The 23,190-nt window shown below is 45.0% G+C and overlaps 1 protein-coding gene across 1 annotated transcript in view; it reads left to right on the top strand.

The window, feature by feature from the left end:
• The first annotated feature begins 1,757 nt into the window (after positions 1-1,757).
• The window catches only part of TAF11 (TATA-box binding protein associated factor 11), a 120,393-nt gene continuing 98,960 nt past the window's right edge, over positions 1,758-23,190 (top strand). Inside the window, exon 1 of the mRNA XM_044285683.1 lies at positions 1,758-1,887. Coding sequence (XP_044141618.1) covers positions 1,758-1,887 — 130 coding nt within the window. The remainder of the gene's footprint in view (positions 1,888-23,190) is intronic.

Raw genomic sequence — 23,190 nt, 5'->3', positions numbered from 1 at the left:
GGACCCAGGATGGATGGGAATATGGAGATAAGCATCCTTGAGGTCCAAGGTTGCCAGGAAATCTCCCGGCATAAGAAGATTGGTCACTGACTGGATAGTTTCCATACGGAACTTCTTTTGTCTTATGAAACAGTTGAAGAACCTCAGATCTATAATCATTCTCCACCCTCCGGTACTCTTGGGTACCAGGAAAACTGGGGAGTAGATACCTGTTCCCCTCTCTTGGAGAGGAACCTCCTCTAAGGCCCCCTTCTGGAAGTATTCTAGAACGTAACTTTCTAGAATCTTCTGCTTGTTGCTGGGAAGAAGCCTTGTCTGGACAAATTTGTCCAGAGGCCGACTGCTCAAGTCTACCAGGTAGCCCTGAGAAATTACACACAGGACCCAACTGTCCTGGATATGATCCTGCCAACAAGGTAGAAAATGTTGTAGGCGACCGCCTACGGGAATGTGGGGAGAAGGGAGCCCGAGATTTCCAGTCAGACCGGCTAAATACCAAGAGCCTCGAGGAGGCCCGCAATCAGAGCGCCGAGGACTTCTTGGGGGGTCTAGAACCCCGAGAGGATTTCCCTCCTCTACGGGAACCCCAATTCCTCTGGGGTCTGGGTTGCGGTTCCGCTCTGGAACCATACCCCCTGCCCCGACCACGAAAGGACTGCTGGGGAAGGGACTTGCCCTTCTTGTCCGACAGCCCCTCCATTATTTGGTCCAGCTCTGCACCAAAAAGTTTGCCGGGTTCGTACGCCATGGCACACAGATTGTGCTTTGAGGTCGTATCGGCCTTCCAGGGTTTCAACCACAGCGGACGCCTGCCCGCGGTTGAAAGGGCCATAGACTTAGATGCCAGCTTCAGTTGTTGTGGAGCTGCGTCGCACAAGTAATCAATGGCAAGGCTGGCCGTCTTGCATGAGGCCAGAATGTCGTCCCTAGAGACCCCATGGTCCAGGTCAGACTCAATTTGGGAGAACCTTGTTTTCAGAAAATTCGCCACTTCGGACGACGCAATCGCGACTGAGGCGGAGGCCGAGGAATAGGCGCGCCTAAGGGCGCAGTCCGCCTTCCGGTCCATCGGATCCAACAAACTTGACCCGTCGTCTGAAGGGATCAGGGTCCTCCTGGATAATTTTGCAATTGCCATGTCCACCTTCGGGACAGGCCCCCAGGAAGATACCTGATCCTCCCTGACCGGGAACACGGCCTTGAACCTTTTGGTCAACACTGGACCCTTCTCTGGCTTTCTCCACTCTGTTTTCATCAGAGATAGGAGAGAATCATCCGCTTTAAAGGCCCTAGGCCCCCTAGAGGCAGAGGATGAGGCTTCCCCCGGGTCAACGTCCTGGTCCCCCGACCGGACGGACTTTAGTAGCCGCTGGGCCTTCTCCAGCGGGAAAAAATAGGAAAATCCATCCTCCTCGTCCGAGGAGGAGGCGGAACCTTCCCTCGCCTCCTGACCCCCCGAGACCTCTATCGCACGATGGGGGGAGGAGGGACGATGACGCTTGGCGACCAGGGCATTCTTTAGTTCCTGGATGGAGGCGTTGACCTGGGTCATGTTGGACTCCATGTACCCCTTCACCCAATCAACCACGTCGTGGACAGATGGCTCCAACTGGGGGATTGACTTGGCCCTACAGGGTGGGCAGCGGGAGAAGTCGTAAGAGTCCTCCAGGACAATCTGGCAGTCATGGCACTGCAGATGGCGCCTCTTGCCCGCGGATTTCCTGCCGGGGTCTCGCTCTCCGTCACCGGTCGACGACATGGCTGAAAATGAAAGAAACATGAATTTAGCAAAATTCAAGGAAACAAAGCTTAATCGCAAGTTTCAGGATCTTTACCCAGAAGATCCTAACAAGCTCTTTTATAGAAACAACAATTTTCAGCACAGAGGTAGCAAGACTCTCTAGCACCAAACACCAAACCACACTCAAGGTTAACAGCAAGCTGCGCTCCAGGAGCAGGAGACTGAACTTGGAGCTTCACCAAGTTTAAATAGGTAGTTTTGGCGCCAAAAAGAAAGTCCCGCCCACAAAGGGGGCGGGGTAATCTTAAGGGTTTATAACTTGGTCTACAATGACCAAAATATAACTATGTGCCCCAGAGAGGGAACCTAAACATTCAAAAGGCCCCCCACGGCCCTAAATAATCAAAAAAGAACAATCCTGGCAGCGCAGCAGTGCTCCGGAGACAGACCCGGAAGTGACGTCACTCGACGTCACTTCCGCAAGATGGCGGCGCCCAGCAGAACATGCAGACGCCGCTACCGCCGCTCCAGCTGCTCCCGCTCCTACCCCGGCCACACCACCCGGCAAAGAGGTAAGCCCAAGCGTGATAGGGCTCAGTGCAGGAGCGGAAACTAGCCAAGGCCCGAGACACGTCCTCCGGCCGCATAGAAGGAGCGGCTTAGTTCCCAAAGGGAACAAAAAAGGGGAAAATAATACACTCTCCCCACCCGTGGGGCGGGGGGGGAGTGCACCACCCGTCCCGTCCTGTCCGCAGGACAGAAAAAAACACAACAGCATGAGGGCTACACCCCTCTTTATTGGGGGCAGGGAGGGCGTGTACATGCCAGTGTTTTTTATTTGTTCATTAAACTTCCACCTGTCCTAACCAGTCCACAGGGGCAGAATACCCCATCTGTGCCACTGGTTAGGACGTAAGGGAACCTGGGATCTTTCATCCCTTTTCCTATTCAGCCTGATAGATCTCTATCAGGGTGAATAGGACTCCACACTGTCCCTGCTGCTCTGTGCTTTGTGCACACAGCATCAGGGATGTTACCATGGCAACCAGGGCTTCTGTAGCGTCCTGGCTGCCATGGTAACCGATCGGAGCCCCAGGCTTACACAGCTGGGGCTCCGATCAGAAGCTGCCACTGCACCACCAATGAGGGGGAGGGGAGAGGTCCCTGTGGCCACTGCCACCAATGATTTTAATACTGGGGGGTTGAGAGGGGCCGGCGCACTGTGCCACCAATGATTTTAATGGGATGGGGGGTTTGAGGGGGGGGGGGGGCACACTGCACCACCAATGATAACTACCCCTTTATACAGGAGGCGGGTACTGGCAGATCAGCGGCAGTTAACTGCCGCTGATCGCAGCTCCCTGTCAGGGGCAGGGTGCCGGCAATGCGATTCTGCTGCCGGCACCCGCCTCCTGTATGTGTTAAAGACTGACTACTGTATATGAGTCCAGACTTTCACTATCAGGCCACACAGAGCGGCGCCCAGCAATGTCTCAGCACTCACCATTAGTCCTGGGCGCCGCTCTGTTCGCCTGCAGTGCTCCATTACTGTCTCCTCTCCTGCTCCACATGCTGCTGATTACTATCGGAGCAATGGGAGGAGACATCAGCTTCACTAGTGGGCGTTCCTTCTTCCTGGCTGTAGCGCTGTTCAATCGCAGCGCAGGGAGAAGGAACGCCCACTAGTGAAGCTGATGTCTCCTCCCATCGCTCCGATAGTAATCAGCAGCATGTGGAGCAGGAGAGGAGACAGTAATGGGGCACTGCGGGCGAACGGAGCGGCGCCCAGGACTAATGGTGAGTGCTGAGACATCGCTGGGCGCCGCTCTGTGTGGAAATAATCCTATCATTGGTGGCGCAGTGCGCCCGCCCCTCCTCCGCCCCTCTCTTCTCATTGCCGCCCCTCCTCCGCCCCTGTCTTCTCATTGCCGCCCCTCCTCCGCCCCTGTCTTCTCATTGCCGCCCCTCCTCCGCCCCTCTCTTCTCATTGCCGCCCCTCCTCCGCCCCTCTCTTCTCATTGCCGCCCCTCCTCCGCCCCTCGCTTCTCATTGCCGCCCCTCCTCCGCCCCTCGCTTCTCATTGCCGCCCCTCCTCCGCCCCTCGCTTCTCATTGCCGCCCCTCCTCCGCCCCTCGCTTCTCATTGCCGCCCCTCCTCCGCCCCTCGCTTCTCATTGCCGCCACTCCTCCGCCCCTCTCTTCTCATTGCCGCCCCTCCTCCGCCCCTCGCTTCTCATTGGTGGCAGCGGCAGCAGCACAGGGGGAGGGAGGACAGCTTCCTTCTCCCCGTGCTGCTGAGAGAGAACATGAGCGCGCCGATAGCAGCGCGCTCATGTTCAGAGATACTAGGCTGCGCAGACGCGCAGCCCAGTATCGAAAAAAACGGAAATCCCGGTATCGTATCGATACCGGGACAAAAGTATCGATTGGGTATCGAAATTTCGATACCCGCAACAACCCTAGTCACAGCACACATAAACAAAAGTTTTAGATTTTAGAAAAACTGACTTTTCTAAAATTAGATTAGAGGTATACGAGTCCCTATCAGATTGGAACAGTTTCAATAGAATCCAGGAGAAATGGGACTACTTAAAAGTTGCACTATTGAAGGCAACAGATAATTGCATTAGGCTAGTCAGTAAAGACAAAAAAAAGGAAGAGACCACTGTGGTACTCAACAGAAGTGTCCAAAATCATTAAAAACAAAAAGATAGCATTTAGTAGTAAATAAATAAAAAAAATAAAAAAAAGATGACAGGCAAATTTATAAGATTAGCAAGAGAGGCAAAGCAAGTTATAAGGGCTTCTAAAGCACAGGCAGAAGAGAAATTAGCTCACTCAGTGAAAAAAGGCGATAAGACATTGTTCAGATACATAAATGAAAAAAGGAGACTAAAACAAGGAATTAACAAATTAAAAACGAAGAATGTTATATGGAAGAAGATAAAGAACTAGCTGACTTCCTCAATGAATACTGTTCAGTTTTTACAAAGGAAAATGAAGGAAAAAGGACCTCAGTTAGGGAGGAAGACTAATTAATCTTTTGATGCATGTGTCCTTACAGAGAAAGAGGTTCTAAGTCAGCTGTCTAAAATGAATACAAATTAGTCACAGGGGCCTGATGGGATACACCAAAAGCTGTTAAAAGAGCTCAGCGGTGAACTAGCAAAACCATTAACAGATTTATTTAACCATTCATTGGTAACAGGAGTTGGCCCAGAAGATTGGAAATTAGCAAATGTGCCCATTCACAAGAAAGGTAGTAGGGAGGAATCTGGCATCTATAGGCCAGTAAGCCTCACATCAATAGTGGGGAAATTAATGGAAACCATACTTAAGGAGAGGATTGTGGAACATCTAAAATCCCATGGATTGAAAGATGGAAAAACAGCATGGGTTAACTTCAGGGAGATCATGTCAAACTAATCTTATAGATTTTTTTGATTGGGTGACTAAAATAATAGATGGCGGAGGTGCAGTAGACATCGTTTATCTAGACTTTAGTAAGGCTTTTGATACTGTCTCACATAGAAGGCTTATCAATAAACTGCGGTCGTTGGGCTTGGATTCCCATATTGTTGAATGGATTAGGCAGTGGCTGAGGGACAGACAACAGAGGGTTGTAGTCAATGGAGTATATTCAGACCATGGTCTTGTTACCAGTGGGGTACCTCAGGGATCTGTTCTGGGACCCATATTGTTTAATATCTTTATCAGCGAAATTGCAGAAGGCCTCAATGGTAAGGTGTGTCTTTTTGCTGATGACACAAAGATTTGTAACAGGGTTGATGTTCCTGGAGGGATACACCAAATGGAAAAGGATTTAAGAAAACTTGAGGAATGGTCAAAAATCTGGCAACTAAATTTAATGTTAAGTGCAAGATAATGCACCTGGGGCGTAAAAACCCAAGAACAGTATATAAAATCAGTGATACAGTCCTAACCTCAGTATCTGAGGAAAGGGATTTAGGGATCATTATTTCAGAAGACTTAAAGGTAGGCAGACTATGTCATAGAGCAGCAGGAAATGCTAGCAGAATGCTTGGGTGTATAGGGAGAGGCATTAACAGTAGAAAGAGGGAGGTGCTTATGCCGCTCTACAGAGCACTAGTGAGACCTCATTTGGAGTATTGTGTGCAGTACTGGAGACCATATCTCCAGAAGGATATTGATACTTTGGAGAGAGTACAGAGAAGAGCTACTAAACTAGTACATGCATTGCAGGATAAAACTTGCCAGAGAAGATTAAAGGACCTTAACCACCTCCGGACCGCCTAACGCACCGATGCGTCCGGAAGGTGGTTGCTTTTCTCCTCCTGGACGCATCGGCGCGTCATCTCGCGAGACGCGAGATTTCCTGTGAACGCGCGCACACAGGCGCGCGCGCTCACAGGAACGGAAGGTAAGCGAGTGGATCTCCAGCCTGCCAGCGGCGATCGCTCGCTGGCAGGCTGGAGATCCGAATTTTTTAACCCCTAACAGGTATATTAGACGCTGTTTTCATAACAGCGTCTAATATACCTCCTACCTGGTCCTCTGGTGGTCCCTTTTGTTAGGATCGACCACCAGAGGACTCAGGTAGGTCAGTACAGTCCCACCAAACACCACACTACACTACACTACACCCCCCCCCACCCCCCCCGTCACTTATTAACCCCTTATAAACCCCTGATCACCCCAAATAAACTCCCTGATCACCCCCCTGTCATTGATCACCGCCCTGTCATTGATCACCCCCCTGTCAGGCTCCGTTCAGACGTCCGCATGATTTTTACGGATCCGATCCATGTATCCATGGATCCGTAAAAATCATGCGGACGTCTGAATGGAGCCTTACAGGGGGGTGATCAATGACAGGCGGGTGATCACCCATATACACTCCCTGATCACCCCCTGTCATTGATCACCCCCCTGTAAGGCTCCATTCAGACGTCCGCATGATTTTTACGGATCCGATCCATGTATCCATGGATCCGTAAAATCATGCGGACGTCTGAATGGAGCCTTACAGGGGGGTGATCAATGACAGGTGGGTGATCACCCATATACACTCCTTGATCACCCCCGTCATTGATCACCCCCCTGTCAGGCTCCATTCAGACGTCCGCATGATTTTTACGGATCCGATCCATGTATCCATGGATCCGTAAAAATCATGCGGACGTCTGAATGGAGCCTTACAGGGGGGGTGATCAGTGACAGGGGGGTGATTACCCTGATCACCCTGATCACCCCCTGTCATTGATAACCCCCCTGTAAGGCTCCATTCAGACGTCCGCATGCGTTCTGTGGATCCGATCCATGTATCCATGGATCCGTAAAAAATCATGCGGATGTCTGAATGGAGCCTTACAGGGGGGGTGATCAGTGACAGGGGGGTGATCACCCTGATTACCCTGATCACCCCCTGTCATTGATAACCCCCCTGTAAGGCTCCATTCAGACGTCCGCATGCGTTCTGTGGATCCGATCCATGTATCCATGGATCCGTAAAAAATCATGCGGATGTCTGAATGGAGCCTTACAGGGGGGTGATCAATGACAGGTGGGTGATCACCCATATACACTCCTTGATCACCCCCGTCATTGATCACCCCCCTGTCAGGCTCCATTCAGACGTCCGCATGATTTTTACGGATCCGATCCATGTATCCATGGATCCGTAAAAATCATGCGGACGTCTGAATGGAGCCTTACAGGGGGGGTGATCAGTGACAGGGGGGTGATCACCCTGATCACCCCCTGTCATTGATAACCCCCCTGTAAGGCTCCATTCAGACGTCCGCATGCGTTCTGTGGATCCGATCCATGTATCCATGGATCCGTAAAAAATCATGCGGATGTCTGAATGGAGCCTTACAGGGGGGGTGATCAGTGACAGGGGGGTGATCACCCTGATCACCCCCTGTCATTGATAACCCCCCTGTAAGGCTCCATTCAGACGTCCGCATGCGTTCTGTGGATCCGATCCATGTATCCATGGATCCGTAAAAAATCATGCGGATGTCTGAATGGAGCCTTACAGGGGGGGTGATCAGTGACAGGGGGGTGATCACCCTGATTACCCTGATCACCCCCTGTCATTGATAACCCCCCTGTAAGGCTCCATTCAGACGTCCGCATGCGTTCTGTGGATCCGATCCATGTATCCATGGATCCGTAAAAAATCATGCGGATGTCTGAATGGAGCCTTACAGGGGGGGTGATCAATGACAGGGGGGTGATCAGGGAGTCTATATGGGTGATCACCCCCCTGTCATTGATCACTCCCCCCCTGGTAAGGCTCCATTCAGCCATTTTTTTTGGCACAAGTTAGCGGACATTTTTTGTTTGTTTTTGTTTTTGTTTTTTCTTACAAAGTCTCATATTCTACTAACTTGTGTCAAAAAATAAAATCTCACATGGACGCACCATACCCCTCACGGAATCCAAATGCGTAAACATTTTTAGACATTTATATTCCAGACTTCTTCTCACGCTTTAGGGCCCCTAAAAAGCCAGGGCAGTATAAATACCCCACATGTGACCCCATTTCGGAAAGAAGACACCCCAAGGTATTCCGTGAGGGGCATATTGAGTCCATGAAAGATTGAAATTTTTGTCCTAAGTTAGCGGAAAGTGAGACTTTGTGAGAAAAAAAACAAAAAAAAATCAATATCCGCTAACTTATGCAAAAAAAAAAAAAATTCTAGGAACTCGCCATGCCCCTCATTGAATACCTTGGGGTGTCTTCTTTCCAAAGTGGGGTCACATGTGGGGTATTTATACTGCCCTGGCTTTTTAGGGGCCCGAAAGTGTGAGAAGAAGTCTGGGATCCAAATGTCTAAAAATGCCCTCCTAAAAGGAATTTGGGCCCCTTTGCGCATCTAGGCTGCAAAAAAGTGTCACACATCTGGTATCGCCGTACTCAGGAGAAGTTGGGCAATGTGTTTTGGGGGGTCATTTTACATATACCCATGCTGGGTGAGAAAAATATCTTGGTCAAATGCCAACTTTGTATAAAAAAATGGGAAAAGTTGTCTTTTGCCAAGATATTTCTCTCACCCAGCATGGGTATATGTAAAATGACCCCCCAAAACACATTGCCCAACTTCTCCTGAGTACGGCGATACCAGATGTGTGACACTTTTTTGCAGCCAAGGTGGGCAAAGGGGCACCTTTCGGATTTCGCAGGCCATTTTTTACACATTTTGATTTCAAGGTACTTCTTACACATTTGGGCCCCTAAATTGCCAGGGCAGTATAACTACGCCACAAGTGACCCCATTTTGGAAAGAAGACACCCCAAGGTATTCCGTGGGGGGCACGGCGAGTTCCTAGAATTTTTTATTTTTTGTCACAATTTAGCGGAAAATGATGATTTTTCTTTTTTTTTCTTTTTTCCTTACAAAGTCTCATATTCCACTAACTTGCGACAAAAAATAAAAATTCTAGGAACTCGCCATGCCCCTCACGGAATACCTTGGGGTGTCTTCTTTCCAAAATGGGGTCACTTGTGGGGTAGTTATACTGCCCTGGCAATTTAGGGGCCCAAATGTGTGAGAAGAACTTTGCAATCAAAATGTGTAAAAAATGCCCTGCAAAATCCGAAAGGTGCACTTTGGAATATGTGCCCCTTTGCCCACCTTGGCAGCAAAAAAGTGTGACACATCTGGTATCGCCGTACTCAGGAGAAGTTGGGCAATGTGTTTTGGGGTGTCATTTTACATATACCCATGCTGGGTGAGAAAAATATCTTGGTCAAATGCCAACTTTGTATAAAAAAATGGGAAAAGTTGTCTTTTGCCAAGATATTTCTCTCACCCAGCATGGGTATATGTAAAATGACAGCCCAAAACACATTCCCCAACTTCTCCTGAGTACGGCGATACCAGATGTGTGACACTTTTTTGATGCCAAGGTGGGCAAAGGGGCACATATTCCAAAGTGCACCTTTCGGATTTCACTGGTCATTTTTTACAGATTTTGATTGCAAGGTACTTCTCACACATATGGGCCCCTAAATTGCCAGGGCAGTATAACTACGCCACAAGTGACCCCATTTTGGAAAGAAGACACCCCAAGGTATTCCGTGAGGGGCATGGCGAGTTCCTAGAATTTTTTATTTTTTGTCGCAAGTTAGTGGAATATGAGACTTTGTAAGGAAAAAAAGAGAAAAAAAAAAATCATCATTTTCCGCTAACTTGTGACAAAAAAATAAAAAATTCTAGGAACTCGCAGTGCCCCTCACGGAATACCTTAGGGTGTCTTCTTTCCAAAATGGGGTCACTTGTGGCGTAGTTATACTGCCCTGGCAATTTAGGGGCCCAAATGTGTGAGAAGTACCTTGCAATCAAAATGTGTAAAAAATGCCCTGCAAAATCCGAAAGGTGCACTTTGAAATATGTGCCCCTTTGCCCACCTTGGCAGCAAAAAAGTGTGACACATCTGGTATCGCCGTACTCAGGAGAAATTGGGGAATGTGTTTTGGGGTGTCATTTTACATATACCCATGCTGGGTGAGAAAAATATCTTGGTCAAATGCCAACTTTGTATAAAAAAATGGGAAAAGTTGTCTTTTGCCAAGATATTTCTCTCACCCAGCATGGGTATATGTAAAATGACACCCCAAAACACATTCCCCAACTTCTCCTGAGTACGGCGATACCACATGTGTGACACTTTTTTGCTGCCAAGGTGGGCAAAGGGGCGCATATTCCAAAGTGCACCTTTCGGATTTCACCGGTCATTTCTTACACATTTTGATTGCAAAGTTCTTCTCACACATTTGGGCCCCTAAATTGCCAGGGCAGTATAACTACCCCACAAGTGACCCCATTTTGGAAAGAAGACACCCCAAGGTATTCTGTGAGGGGCATGGTGAGTTCCTAGAATTTTTTATTTTTTGTCGCAAGTTAGTGGAATATGAGACTTTGTAAGAAAAAAAATAAAAAAATAAAATCATCATCATTTTCCGCTAACTTGTGACAAAAAATAAAAAGTTCTATGAACTCACTATGCCCATCAGCGAATACCTTAGGGTGTCTACTTTCCGAAATGGGGTCATTTGTGGGGTTTTTCTACTGTTTGGGCATTGTAGAACCTCAGGAAACATGACAGGTGCTCAGAAAATCAGAGCCGTTTCAAAAAGCGGAAATTCACATTTTTGTACCATAGTTTGTAAATGCTATAACTTTTACCCAAACCATTTTTTTTTTGCCCAAACATTTTTTTTTTATCAAAGACATGTAGAACTATAAATTTAGTGAAAAATTTATATATGGATGTCGTTTTTTTTGCAAAATTTCACAGCTGAAAGTGAAAAATGTCATTTTTTTGCAAAAAAATCGTTACATTTTGATTAATAACAAAAAAAGTAAAAATGTCAGCAGCAATAAAATACCACCAAATGAAAGCTCCATTAGTGAGAAGAAAAGGAGGTAAAATTCATTTGGGTGGTAAGTTGCATGACCGAGCGATAAACGGTGAAAGTAGTGTAGTGCCGAAGTGTAAAAAGTGGCCTGGTCATGAAGGGGGTTTCACCTAGCGGGGCTGAAGTGGTTAACATGTATAGCTTGGAAGAAAGACGAGACAGAGGGGATATGATAGAAACTTTTAAATGCATAAAGGGAATCGACAAGGTAAAAGAGGGGAGAATATTTAAAAGAAAAACTGCTACAAGAGGACATAGTTTAAAATTAGAGGGGCAAAGGTTTTAAAAGTAATATCAAGAAGTATTACTTTACTGAGAGAGTAGTGGATGCATGGAATAGCCTTCCTGCAGAAGTGGTAGCTGCAAATACAAAGAAGGAGTTTAAGCCTTCAATGGATAGGCATAAGGCCATCCTTCATATAAGATGGGGCCAGGGGCTATTCATAGTATTCAGGATATTGGATAGACTAGATGGGCCAAATGTTTCTTATCTTCCGACACATTCTATATTTCTATGTGTTTGGTTGCTTTATTTTCAACAAAAAAATTCATAAAAAGTGATCAAAAAGTCCTATACACCCCAGAATAGTATCAGTAAAAAGTTCAGATCGCCCCACAAAAAATGAGCCCCCAGACAGCTCCTAATACATAAATACAAAAAAGTTATAGGCTATCAAAATGCAAGAAGAACTATACATATAAGGTATCGCCGGATTCGTACTGACCTGCGGAATAAAAGTAACCGGTCAGTTATATCGTACATCAAATGCCGCTGGGGTGGAATAGCTTTTTTTTTAATTTATTTATTTATTTATTTTTTATTTCACTCCATTTGGAATATTTCTACCCGCTTCCCACTACATCATATGCAATATTAAATGGTGGCATTGGAAAGTACCCCTTGTCCCGCAAAAAAACAAGCCCTCATATGTCTATAGAAACAGACAAATAAAAAAGTTGTGGCTCTGGGAAGACAGGGAGCGCAAAAAATAAAATAAAATAAATGGAGGAGTGCAGAATTTCAACACGGGCTGTATTAATTGGTGCCGCATAAGCATATTACAAACGGAACAATAACTAGAAAGTAGTCAACCCCTTTAAGCATTTAAGCAATTAGATAGAGGGCGAGGGATCCCTCTAGCTCCACACCACACAATTGCACGGTACCAGTTGGTTTCCATGGCAGCTGGGGGGCCTAACAGAGGCTCCCAGCTCTGCAATCTTTGCACCCCTGTTAGGAGCTTGACCATTCCTCTTTCCAATGATGTTTGGACATTATATACCTCTGTTAGCCAGAGCGATTTTAACAGTTTTGACATTTACAAATAAAACCTAAATTGCAAAATAAAATAAATCATACAAACTGCCCATACCCATATATTTTCTGAAATTTGACACCTGGCACATTGTCAAAAGGCCACTCGCCACTTTATCCACACTGACACCTTCATGCAATTTTGTGTCAGAGTGTAATTTTTCATAAAAATGTTTAAAAAGTATTAGGGCTGTTTCACACGATCGAGTCCATTGCGGGAATCGCGCTCCGTGTGTGAGTGTGTTCCTCCGCTCTGGACTTGCAGGAGCTCCACGGCATTATCATGATTTATAATGCTATTTGTCTCTGCATGGCCTCTTTTTCCACAGAATTATAGTGACATGAAGCTGTCAGTATGATTCTATAGAAATAAGGTCAAGCAGAGACACATAGCATTATAAATCATGATAATGCTGTGCGCTCCTGCAAGTCCAGAGCGGAGGATCACACTCGCACACGGAGTGTGATTTCCGAAATGGACTCACTCGTGTGAAACAGCCCTTAGTGTTACCCACGCAGAGAGTTATATGCGCCGCACATCCTAAATATAAATGTTCAACATATGCAGAGTTCATACATACAGGTTAGGCCTACATGCACGTCTTCATAACTGAAAAGTGGCCAAAAATCTGGTTTTAAGATTGAAATTCTAAAAAAGTAGCAGCCTATAAATTACAGGTACAGGGATTACAATTCTTGAATGTAAGTGCACCCCAAAACGTATATACTTCCTGAATGTAGACAACCTGATGATTGCAGTTGTCTTACATAATGACAAAGTTTGTAAGGCTGAATAAAGACCTCTGTCCATCTAGTTCAGCCTGTTATCCTGCAAGTTGATCCAGAGGAGGGCAAAAAAATAAAATTTCCCTCCCGACACCAGTCAGGCAATCGGAATAACTCCCTGGATCTACAACCCATCTCTAGTAACCTGTAATATTTTTACACTCCAGAAATACATCCAGGCTCCTCTTGAACTCTTTTAGTGAATTCACCACTTCCTCAGGCAGAGAGTTCCATAGTCTCGCTGCTCTTACTGTAAAGAATCCTCTTCTATGATTCTGTACAAACCTTCTTTCCTCTAGACGCAGAGGATGTCCCCTCGTCACAGTCCTGGGAATAAATGATGATGGAAGAGATCTCTGTACTGATCCCGATATATTTATACATAGTTATTAGATCTCCCCTTAGTCGTCTCTTTTCTAAAGTGACTAACCCTAATTTTGATATTCTTACAGGGTACTGTAGCCACCTATTCCAGTTATTACTTTAGTTGCCCTCCTCTGAACCCTTTCCAGCTCTGTCTGTCTTGTTCACAGAAGCCCAGAACTGTACACAGTACTCCATGTGTGGTCTGACTAGTGATATGTAAAGTGGCAGGACTATGTTCTAATCATGTGCCTCTATGCCCCTTTTGATGCAACCCATTATCTTATTGGCCTTGGCAGCAGCTACCTTAGACTGGTTTCTACAGTTTAGTTTTATGTCCACTAAAATTCTTAAGTCCTTTTCTATGTCAGTCTTTTACCATTTAGGCTACTTTCACACTTGCGTTCGGGGTTACGCTTGTGAGTTCCGTTTGAAGGCTCTCACAAGTGGATCTGTACAGCCCCAATGCATTCTAAGTGGATGCGGATCCGCTCAGAATGCCTCAGTTTGGCACTGTTTGGCCTCCGTTCCGCTCAGCAGGCGGACACCTGAACGCAGCTTGCCGTGCGGAGCCAAACGCATCCGTCCAGACTTACAATGCCAGTCAATGGGGACGGATCCGTTTGATGTTGACACAATATGGTGCAATTGCAAACGGATCCGTCCCCCATTGACTTTTAATGTAAAGTCAGGAGTCCCTATTAATATACCATCGGATCAGAGTTTTCTCCAATCCGATGCTATATTTTAACTTGAAGCGTCCCCATCACCATAGGAACGCCTCTATGTTAGAGTATACCATCGGATTTGAGTTAGATCGTGGAACTCAGATCCGACAGAATATTCTAACACAGAGGCGTTCCCATAGCGATGGGGATGCTTCAAGTTAGAATATACTGACAACTGTGTAAGAACTGCCCCCTGCTGCCTGGCAGCACCTGATCTCTTACAGGGGGCTGTGATCCGCACAGTTAACTCCTCAGGTGCCGCACTGGGAGGGAGGGAGGGGGGGCCGCACTGGCCACCAATGAATATAATACTGGGAGGGAGGGAGGGTGGCCGCACTGGCCACCAATGAATTCAAAACTGGGGAGGGAGGAGGGTCTGCCCTCTCCTGCCTGGCAGCACCTGATCTCTTACAGGGGGCTATTATATGCACAATTAACCCCTCATGTGCTGCACCTGAGGTGTTAATTGTGTGCATCACAGCCCCCTGTAAGAGATCGGGTGCTGCCAGACAGCAGGGGGCAGTCATGTACACAGTTCTTTTAGTATATTCTAACTTGAAGTGTCGCCATCACCATGGGAACGCCTCTGTGTTAGAATATACTGTTGGATCTGAGTTTTCACGAAGTGAAAAATCTGATCTGAAAAAAACAGTTATGCAGACTGATCCGTTCTGAACAGATACCATTGTTTGCATTATAGGAGCGGATCAGTCTGTGCAGACACCAGACGGATCCGCTCCGAACACAAGTGTGAAAGTAGCCTTAGTATGTACGGGTGACTTTCATTATTCCTTCCCATGTGCATAACCTTACATCAGTGTTAAACCTCATCTGCCACTTCTCTGCCTAAGCCTCCAATCTATCCACATCCATCTGTAGCTGTATATTGTCCTCTTCAGTGTTAATTACGTTACACAGTTTAGTGTCATCTGCAAAAATGTTATTGTGCAGGCCTTTGGCTAAATTGTTATTAAAAATATTGAAGAGAATAGGACCCAATATTGACCCCTGTGGTACCCCACTAGTGACGGTGACCAAATCTGAGTGTGTACCGTTAATGACCACCCGCTCTTTCTTATCATTGAGCCAGTTACTTACCCACATACACACATTCCCAGTCCAAGCATTCTCACTTTATATACTAACCTTTTATGTGGTACAGTATTAAATGCTTTTGAAGCTATACAAAATCTATTGACTCACCCGTGTTGAGTCTAGAATACCTCCTCATAGAAATGGATTATATTAGTTTGACATGACGGATTCCTCACAAAGTCATGTTGAGATGGTGTTATTCACTTATTTTCACTGAAATATTCCAGAATAGCATCTCTTTGAAAAACTTCAGTTTACTCACAACAGATGTTAGACATACCAACCTATTGTTTCCAGGACATCCCCCATGACGGCACATAGAAGGTTGTCCTTATGGGTCACTGTAGAGACAGGAAGTGAGACAAGTTTAACCACCTCAGCTCCCCTAGCTTAAACCCCCTTAATGACCAGACCACTTTTTACAATTCTGCACTACACTACTTTCACGGTTTATTGCTCGGTCATACAACTTACCACCCAAATGAATTCGACCTCCTTTTTTCTCCCTAATAGAGCTTTAATTTGGTGGTATTTCATTGCTGCTGACATTATTATTATTATTTTTTTTTATTAATTGAAATTTACTGAGATTTTTGCAAAAAAACATTCTTTTTCACTCTTGGTTGTAAAATTGTTCAATTAAAACTACATTTCTACATAATTTTTTCTCTAAATGTATTGTTCTACATGTCTTTGATATTGCATTTTTTTTAAGTGTATATTTATTGGTTTGGGTAAAAGTTATGGCATTTACAAACTATGGTGCAAAAATTTGAATTTCCGCATTTTGAAGCAGCTCTGACTTTCTGAGCACCTGTCATGTTTCCTGAGGTTCTACAATGCCCAGACAGTAGAAATACCCCACAAATGACTCCATTTCGGAAAGTAGACACCCTAAGGTATTCGCTGATGGGCATAGTGATTGCATGGAAGTTTTTATTTTTTGTCACAAGTTAGCGGAAAATTTAAAATAAATAAATAAATAATCAAAGTCTCATATTCCACTAACTTGTGACAAAAAATAAAATTTTACATGAACTAACCATACCCCTCACGGAATACCTTGGGGTGTCTTCTTTCCAAAATGGGGTCACATGTGGGGTATTTATACTGCCCTGGCATTTTAGGGGCCCTAAAGCGTGAGAAGAAGTCTGGAATACAAATGTCTAAAAAATGTTACGCATTTGGATTCCGTGAGGGGTATGGTGAGTTCATGTGAGATTTTATTTTTTCTCACAAGTTAGTGGAATATGAGACTTTGTTTTTTGTTTTTCTTACAATTTCCGCTAACTTGTGCCCAAAAAAAAAATTCTTCTATGAACTCGCCATTCCCCTCAAAAGTGATCTTTTTATAGTGCCGCAGCGATTTTACGGTGTTTTTGCAGTGATCATAAAAAAAAATTCTGTCACTGCGGTGGGGCGGACTGAACGCAAGTGTGCGCACAAGATCAGGCCTGATCGGGTGAACACTCCGTTTTTTTTATAGAGCCTATAGAACATGTACTATTCTTGTCTGCGATTGAGGACAAGAAAAGGCATTTTCTATATAGTTCTGGCAACGTGCGGATCCGCAGAATGCGGAAAGCACATTGCCGGTGTCTGTGTTTTGCAGATCGGCGGTGTCCGTATTTTGCGGATCCGCAAAACACATACAGACGTCTGACTGAAGCCTTACAGGGGGGTGATCAATGACAGGGTTAATAAGTGGCAGGGGGGTGGGGGTGTGTGGTGTTTTGTGCTATTTACAGAGCTACCTGTGTCCTCTGGTGGTCGATCCAAGCAAAAGGGAACACCAGAGGACCAGGTAGCAGGTATATCAGACCCTGTTAACAAAACAGCGTCTGATATACCTTTCAATGGTTAAAAAATCGCGAACGATCGCCGCTTGCAGGCTGTAGATGCACTCGTTTGCCTGCCGTTTCCTGTGAACACGCACGCCTGTGTACGCGCGTTCACAGGAAATCTCGCGAGATGACGCGCCGGCGCGTCAAGGAGGAATGAATCGACCGCCTCCGGACCGCAATCCTGCGTTAGGCGGTCCAGAGGCAGTTTAACAGTGGACCTTTAATGGGTCCAGACTTTGTTAACTAAGGCATCTTTCACACTGGCGTTTTGGCTTTCTGTTTGTGACATCCGTTAAAGGGCTTCTGTCACCCCACTAAAGTGATTTTTTTTTTTTTTTTGGGCTAGTGAAATTAGTTATATTGCGATATATGACAATATAATTGTGTTACTTACTTTGATCCAGCAGTTTCTGCAAAAAATGAAGTTTTATAATATGTAAATTCGGTCTCTACCAGCAAGTAGGGCGGCTACTTGCTGGTAGCTTCTGCAGAAATCCGCCCCCTCGTCGTGTTGATTGACAGGGCCAGCCGGGATCTCCTCCTCCGGCCAGCCCTGTCGGCATTTCAAAAATCGCGCGCCTGTGTTGATTCGGCGCAGGCGCTCTGAGATGAGGAGGCTCGTCTCCTCAGAACTCCCTCAGTGCGCCTGCGCCGATGACATCACCGAAATAGAAGACGTCATCGGCGCAGGCGCACTGAGGGAGTGCTGAGGAGACGAGCCTCCTCATCTCAGAGCGCCTGCGCCGAATCATCACAGGCGCGCGATTTTTGAAATGCCGACAGGGCTGGCCGAAGGAGGAGATCCCGGCTGGCCCTGTCAATCAACACGACGAGGGGGCGGATTTCTGCAGCAGCTACCAGCAAGTAGCCGCCCTACTTGCTGGTAGAGACCGAATTTACATATTATAAAACTTCGTTTTTTGCAGAAACTGCTGGATCAAAGTAAGTAACACAATTATATTGTCATATATCGCAATATAACTAATTTCAATAGCCCAAAAAAAAAAAATCACTTTAGTGGGGTGACAGAAGCCCTTTAAGGGCTCTCACAAGCGGTCTAAACGGATTAGTTTTGCCTTAATGCATTCTGAATAGAAAAGGATCCGCTCGGAATGCATCAGTTTGCCTCCATTCCGTCTCCATTCCGCTTTTGGAGGCGGACACCAAAACGCTTCTTGCAGCGTTATGGTATCTGCCTGACGAAACTGAGCCAAATGGAACCGTTCTGACATACAATGTAAGTCAATGGGGACGCATCCGTTTTCTATGACACAATAGAAAACTGATCTGTCCTCCATTGACTTTCAATGGTTTTTCAAGCCGGATCCATCTTGGCTATGTTAAAGATATAAACGGATCTGTTCTGAACGGTTGCAGTCGGTTCTATTATCTGAACGGATCAGTCTGTGCAGATCCATGCCGGATCCGCACCAAACGCGAGTGGGAAAGTAGCCTAAGGCTACTTTCACATTAGCGTTCGGGGCTCCGCTTGTGAGTTCCGTTTGAAGGCTCTCACAAGCGGCCCCTAACGGATCCGTACTGCCCTAATGCATTCTGAGTGGATTCGGATCCGCTCAGAATGCATCAGTCTGGCAGCGTTTGGCCTCCACTCCGCACGGCCAGGCGGACACCCGAACGCTGCAAGCAGCAAGCGAATGGATCCATCCAGACTTACAATGTAAGTCAATGGGGACGGATCCTTTTTGAATATGACACACTATGGCTCAATTTTCAAACGGATCCGTCCCCTATTGACTTTCAATGTAAAGTCTGGAGTGATCCGTCTGAGCTACTTTCACACTGCATTATATGAGCGGATCCGTCTGTGCAGACCCCAGACGGATCTGCTCTGAACGCAAGTGTGAGAGTAGCCTTAGTAGTAGGACATGTAGAGCAGCGCCCAGGGATCTCCCGGCATTTAATATATGATATCTGGGCGCCACTCCATTCGCCTGCTGTGGCCCCCTTTTCCGTCTCCCACGCTGTATGCTAATTACTACTATGAGAACACCAGGGAGGAGACATCCGCTTTTCTACCTGGGCGTTCCTTCTCCCTGGCTGTAGTGCTGTCCAATCGCAGCGCAGAGCGTCTCAGCCAGGGATAAAAAAAAAATCACCTTCTTCCTGGCTGTGACGCTCTGCGCTGCGATTGGACAGCACTACACCCAGGGAGATGGAACGCCCAGGTAGAAAAGCTGATGTCTCCTCCTTGGTGTTCCGATAGTAGTAATTAGCATACAGTGCGGAATACGGTAATGGGAGCCACAGCGGGCGAACGGAGCAGCGCCTAGATATAATAGTAAGTGCAGGGAGATCCCTGGGCACCGCTCTACATGTCCTGCTACTTAGTTAAAAAAAAAACAACAAAAAAAAAAAACTTTCAGAAATCCAGGAGGCTGTATCTGCAGAGAATCTGGTATTTCTGATAATGCCATGAACCACCTAATGACAAATCCCATTGGGATCCGACAGTTCACAGCAGACGACTGTATGGCTTATTCAGTATTTTGCTGTCCCTTTTTCAGTGATCAGTTTTTCGTTTCAGTAGTGTTTCCACTTCTGTTTGGTTTCTGTTTGATCCGTTTTTTGAGGATCGCAAACAGAAACGAAAGCATACAATAATGTTTAAACAGGAAGTACATAAAAAAATTGGGCTGGGCATAACATTTTCAATAGATGGTTCTGCAAAAACAGAACCGATACGGAAGACACACTGATGCATTTTGTATTCATTCCGTTTTTTATGCGGACCCTTTGACCCTAATGGTGCCACAGATTGTTATTTGCAGGCAGTAATAGGAAATGTTCTATGTTTGAACAGCAATACGGAAATGAAAGGCATACGGAGTACCTTCAGTTGTTTTTTTTGTTTTTTTTTTTGCAGATCCATTGAAATGAATGGTTTCATATATGGATCGCAAAAAAAGGAACGCAAACGGGAAAAAAAAGTTATTTAAATATACGATTAGTTGTCGATAATTTCCTCGATTAATCAGGAAAAACACAATGGCCATATTAACCACTTCAAAACCCCCCCCCCCCCCCCCCCCCCCCCCCTAGCTGAAACACCCTTAATGACCAGGCCACTTTTTACACTTCTGCACTACACTAATTTCACCGTTTATTGCTCGGTCATGCAACTTACCACCCAAATGAATTTTACCTCCTTTTCTTCTCACTAATAGAGCTTTCATTTGGTGGTATTTCATTGCTGCTGACATTTTTACTTTTTTTTGTTATTAATTTAAATTTAACTATTTTTTTTGCAAAAAAAATGAAATTTTTTTCACTTTCAGTTGTAATATTTTGCCAAAAAATCAACATCCATATATACATTTTTCACTAAATGTATTGTTCTACGTTGATTTTTTTGCAAAATATTACAACTGAAAGTGAAAAAAATTTCATTTTTTTGCAAAAAAAATAGTTACATTTAAATTAATAACAAAAAAAAGTAAAAATGTCAGCAGCAATGAAATACCACCAAATGAAAGCTCTATTAGTGAGAAGAAAAGGAGGTAAAATTCATTTGGGTGGTAAGTTGCATGACCGAGCAATAAACGGTGAAATTAGTGTAGTGCAGAAGTGTAAAAAGGAAATTAAAACAAGGAATAACTAAATTAAAAACAAAGGACGGAAGGTATGTAGAAGAGAATAAAGGGCTAGCCGACTGCCTTAATGAATACTTCTGTTCAGTTTTTACAAAAGAAAAAGAAGGACCTCCACTAGAAAGGATGACTAATAAATCGTTTGATGCATGTGTCTTTACAGAGGAAGATGTTCTAAGTTTGCTGTCTAAAGTGAAGACAAATAAATCACAGGGGCCTGATGAGATACACCCAAAATTATTAAAAGAGCTTAGTGGTGAGCTGGCAAAACCGTTAACAGATTTATTTAACCAATCATTAGTAACAGGAGTCGTCCCGGAAGATTGGAAATTGGCAAATGTCGTGCCCATTCACAAGAAAGGTAGTAGGGAGGAATCGAGCAACTATAGACCAGTGAGTCTGACATCAATAGTAGGCAAATTAATGGAAACCCTATTAAAGGATAGGATTGTGGAACATCTAAAATCCCATGGATTGCAAGATGAAAAACAGCATGGGTTTACTTCAGGGAGATCATGTCAAACAAATCTTATAGATTTTTTTGACTGGGTGACTAAAATAATAGACGGTGGAGGTGCAGTAGACATCGCTTATCTGGATTTTAGTAAGGCTTTTGACACTGTCCCACATAGAAGACTTATCAATAAACTGCAGTCATTGAGCATGAACTCCAATATTGTTGAGTGGATTAGGCAGTGGCTGAGTGACAGACAACAGAGGGTTGTAGTCAATGGAGAACATTCAAAACAAGGTCATGTTACCAGTGGGATTCCACAGGGATCTGTACTGGGACCAATTTTGTTTAATATCTTCATAAGTGATATTGCAAAAGGCCTCGATGGTAAGGTTTGTCTTTTTGCTGATGACACAAAGATATGTAACAGGGTTGATGTTCCTGGAGGGAAACGCCAAATGGAAAAGGACTTAGGAAAACTAGAAGAATGGTCAGAACTCTGGCAACTGAAATTTAATGTGGATAAGTGCAAGATAATGCACCTGGGGCGTAAAAACCCAAGGGCAGAATATAGAATATTCGACACAGTCCTGACCTCAGTATCTGAGGAAAGGGATTTAGGAGTAATTATTTCAGAAGACTTAAAGGTGGGAAGACAATGTAATAAAGCAGCACGAAATGCAAGCAGAATGCTTGGATGTATAGGGAGAGGTATAAGCAGTAGAAAGAGTGAAGTGCTTATGCCGCTGTACAGAACACTGGTGAGACCTCACTTGGAGTATTGTGCGCAGTACTGGAGGCCATATCTCCAGAAGGATATAGATACTCTAGAGAGAGTTCAGAGAAGAGCTACTAAACTGGTCCATGGATTGCAGGATAAAACTTACCATGAAAGGTTAAAGGACCTTAATATGTATAGCTTGGAAGAAAGAAGAGACCGAGGGGATATGATAGAAACTTTTAAATACATAAAGGGAATCAACTCGGTAAAGGAGGAGAGCATATTTAAAAGAAGAAAAACTACCACAAGAGGACACAGTTTTAAATTAGAGGGGCAAAGGTTTAAAAGTAATATAAGGAAGTATTACTTTACTGAGAGGGTAGTGGATGCATGGAATAGCCTTCCTGCAGAAGTGGTAGGGTAGCTGCAAATACAGTGAAGGAGTTTAAGCATGCATGGGATAGGCATAAGGCCATCCTTCATATAAGATAGGGCCGGGGCTATTCATAGGATTCAGATATATTGGGCAGACTAGATGGGCCAAATGGTTCTTATCTGCCGACACATTCTATGTTTCTATGTATCTGATAAAAAAAAAAATAATAATGTTTGGGCAAAAAAAAAAATGGTTTGGGTAAAAGTTATAACGTTTACAAACTATGGTACAAAAATGTGAATTTCCGCTTTTTGAAGCAGCTCTGACTTTCTGAGCACCTGTCATGTTTCCTGAGGTTCTACAATGCCCAGACAGTACAAACACCCCACAAATGACCCCATTTCGGAAAGTAGACACCCTAAGGTATTCGCTGATGGGCATAGTAAGTTCATAGAACTTTTTATTTTTTGTCACAAAATAGCGGAATATGTTATTTTTTTTTCTTTTTTTTTTTTTCTTACAAAGTCTCATATTCCACTAAGACTACTTCCGTATGCCTTTCATTTCCGTATTGCTGTTCAAACATAGAACATTTCCTATTACTTTCACATTTGCGCTTGATCGGATCCGTTCTGAACGGTTCCGATCATATTAATGCAGACGGAGGCTCCGTTCAGTACGGATCCGTCTGCATTAATAACTTAGAAAAATTTCTAAGTCTGAAAGTAGCCTGAGCGGATCCGTTCAG

The sequence above is a fragment of the Bufo gargarizans genome, chromosome 3 (assembly GCF_014858855.1).
Source record: "Bufo gargarizans isolate SCDJY-AF-19 chromosome 3, ASM1485885v1, whole genome shotgun sequence".
NCBI lineage: Eukaryota > Metazoa > Chordata > Amphibia > Anura > Bufonidae > Bufo > Bufo gargarizans.
This window is presented reverse-complemented; position numbering and strand designations above follow the sequence as displayed.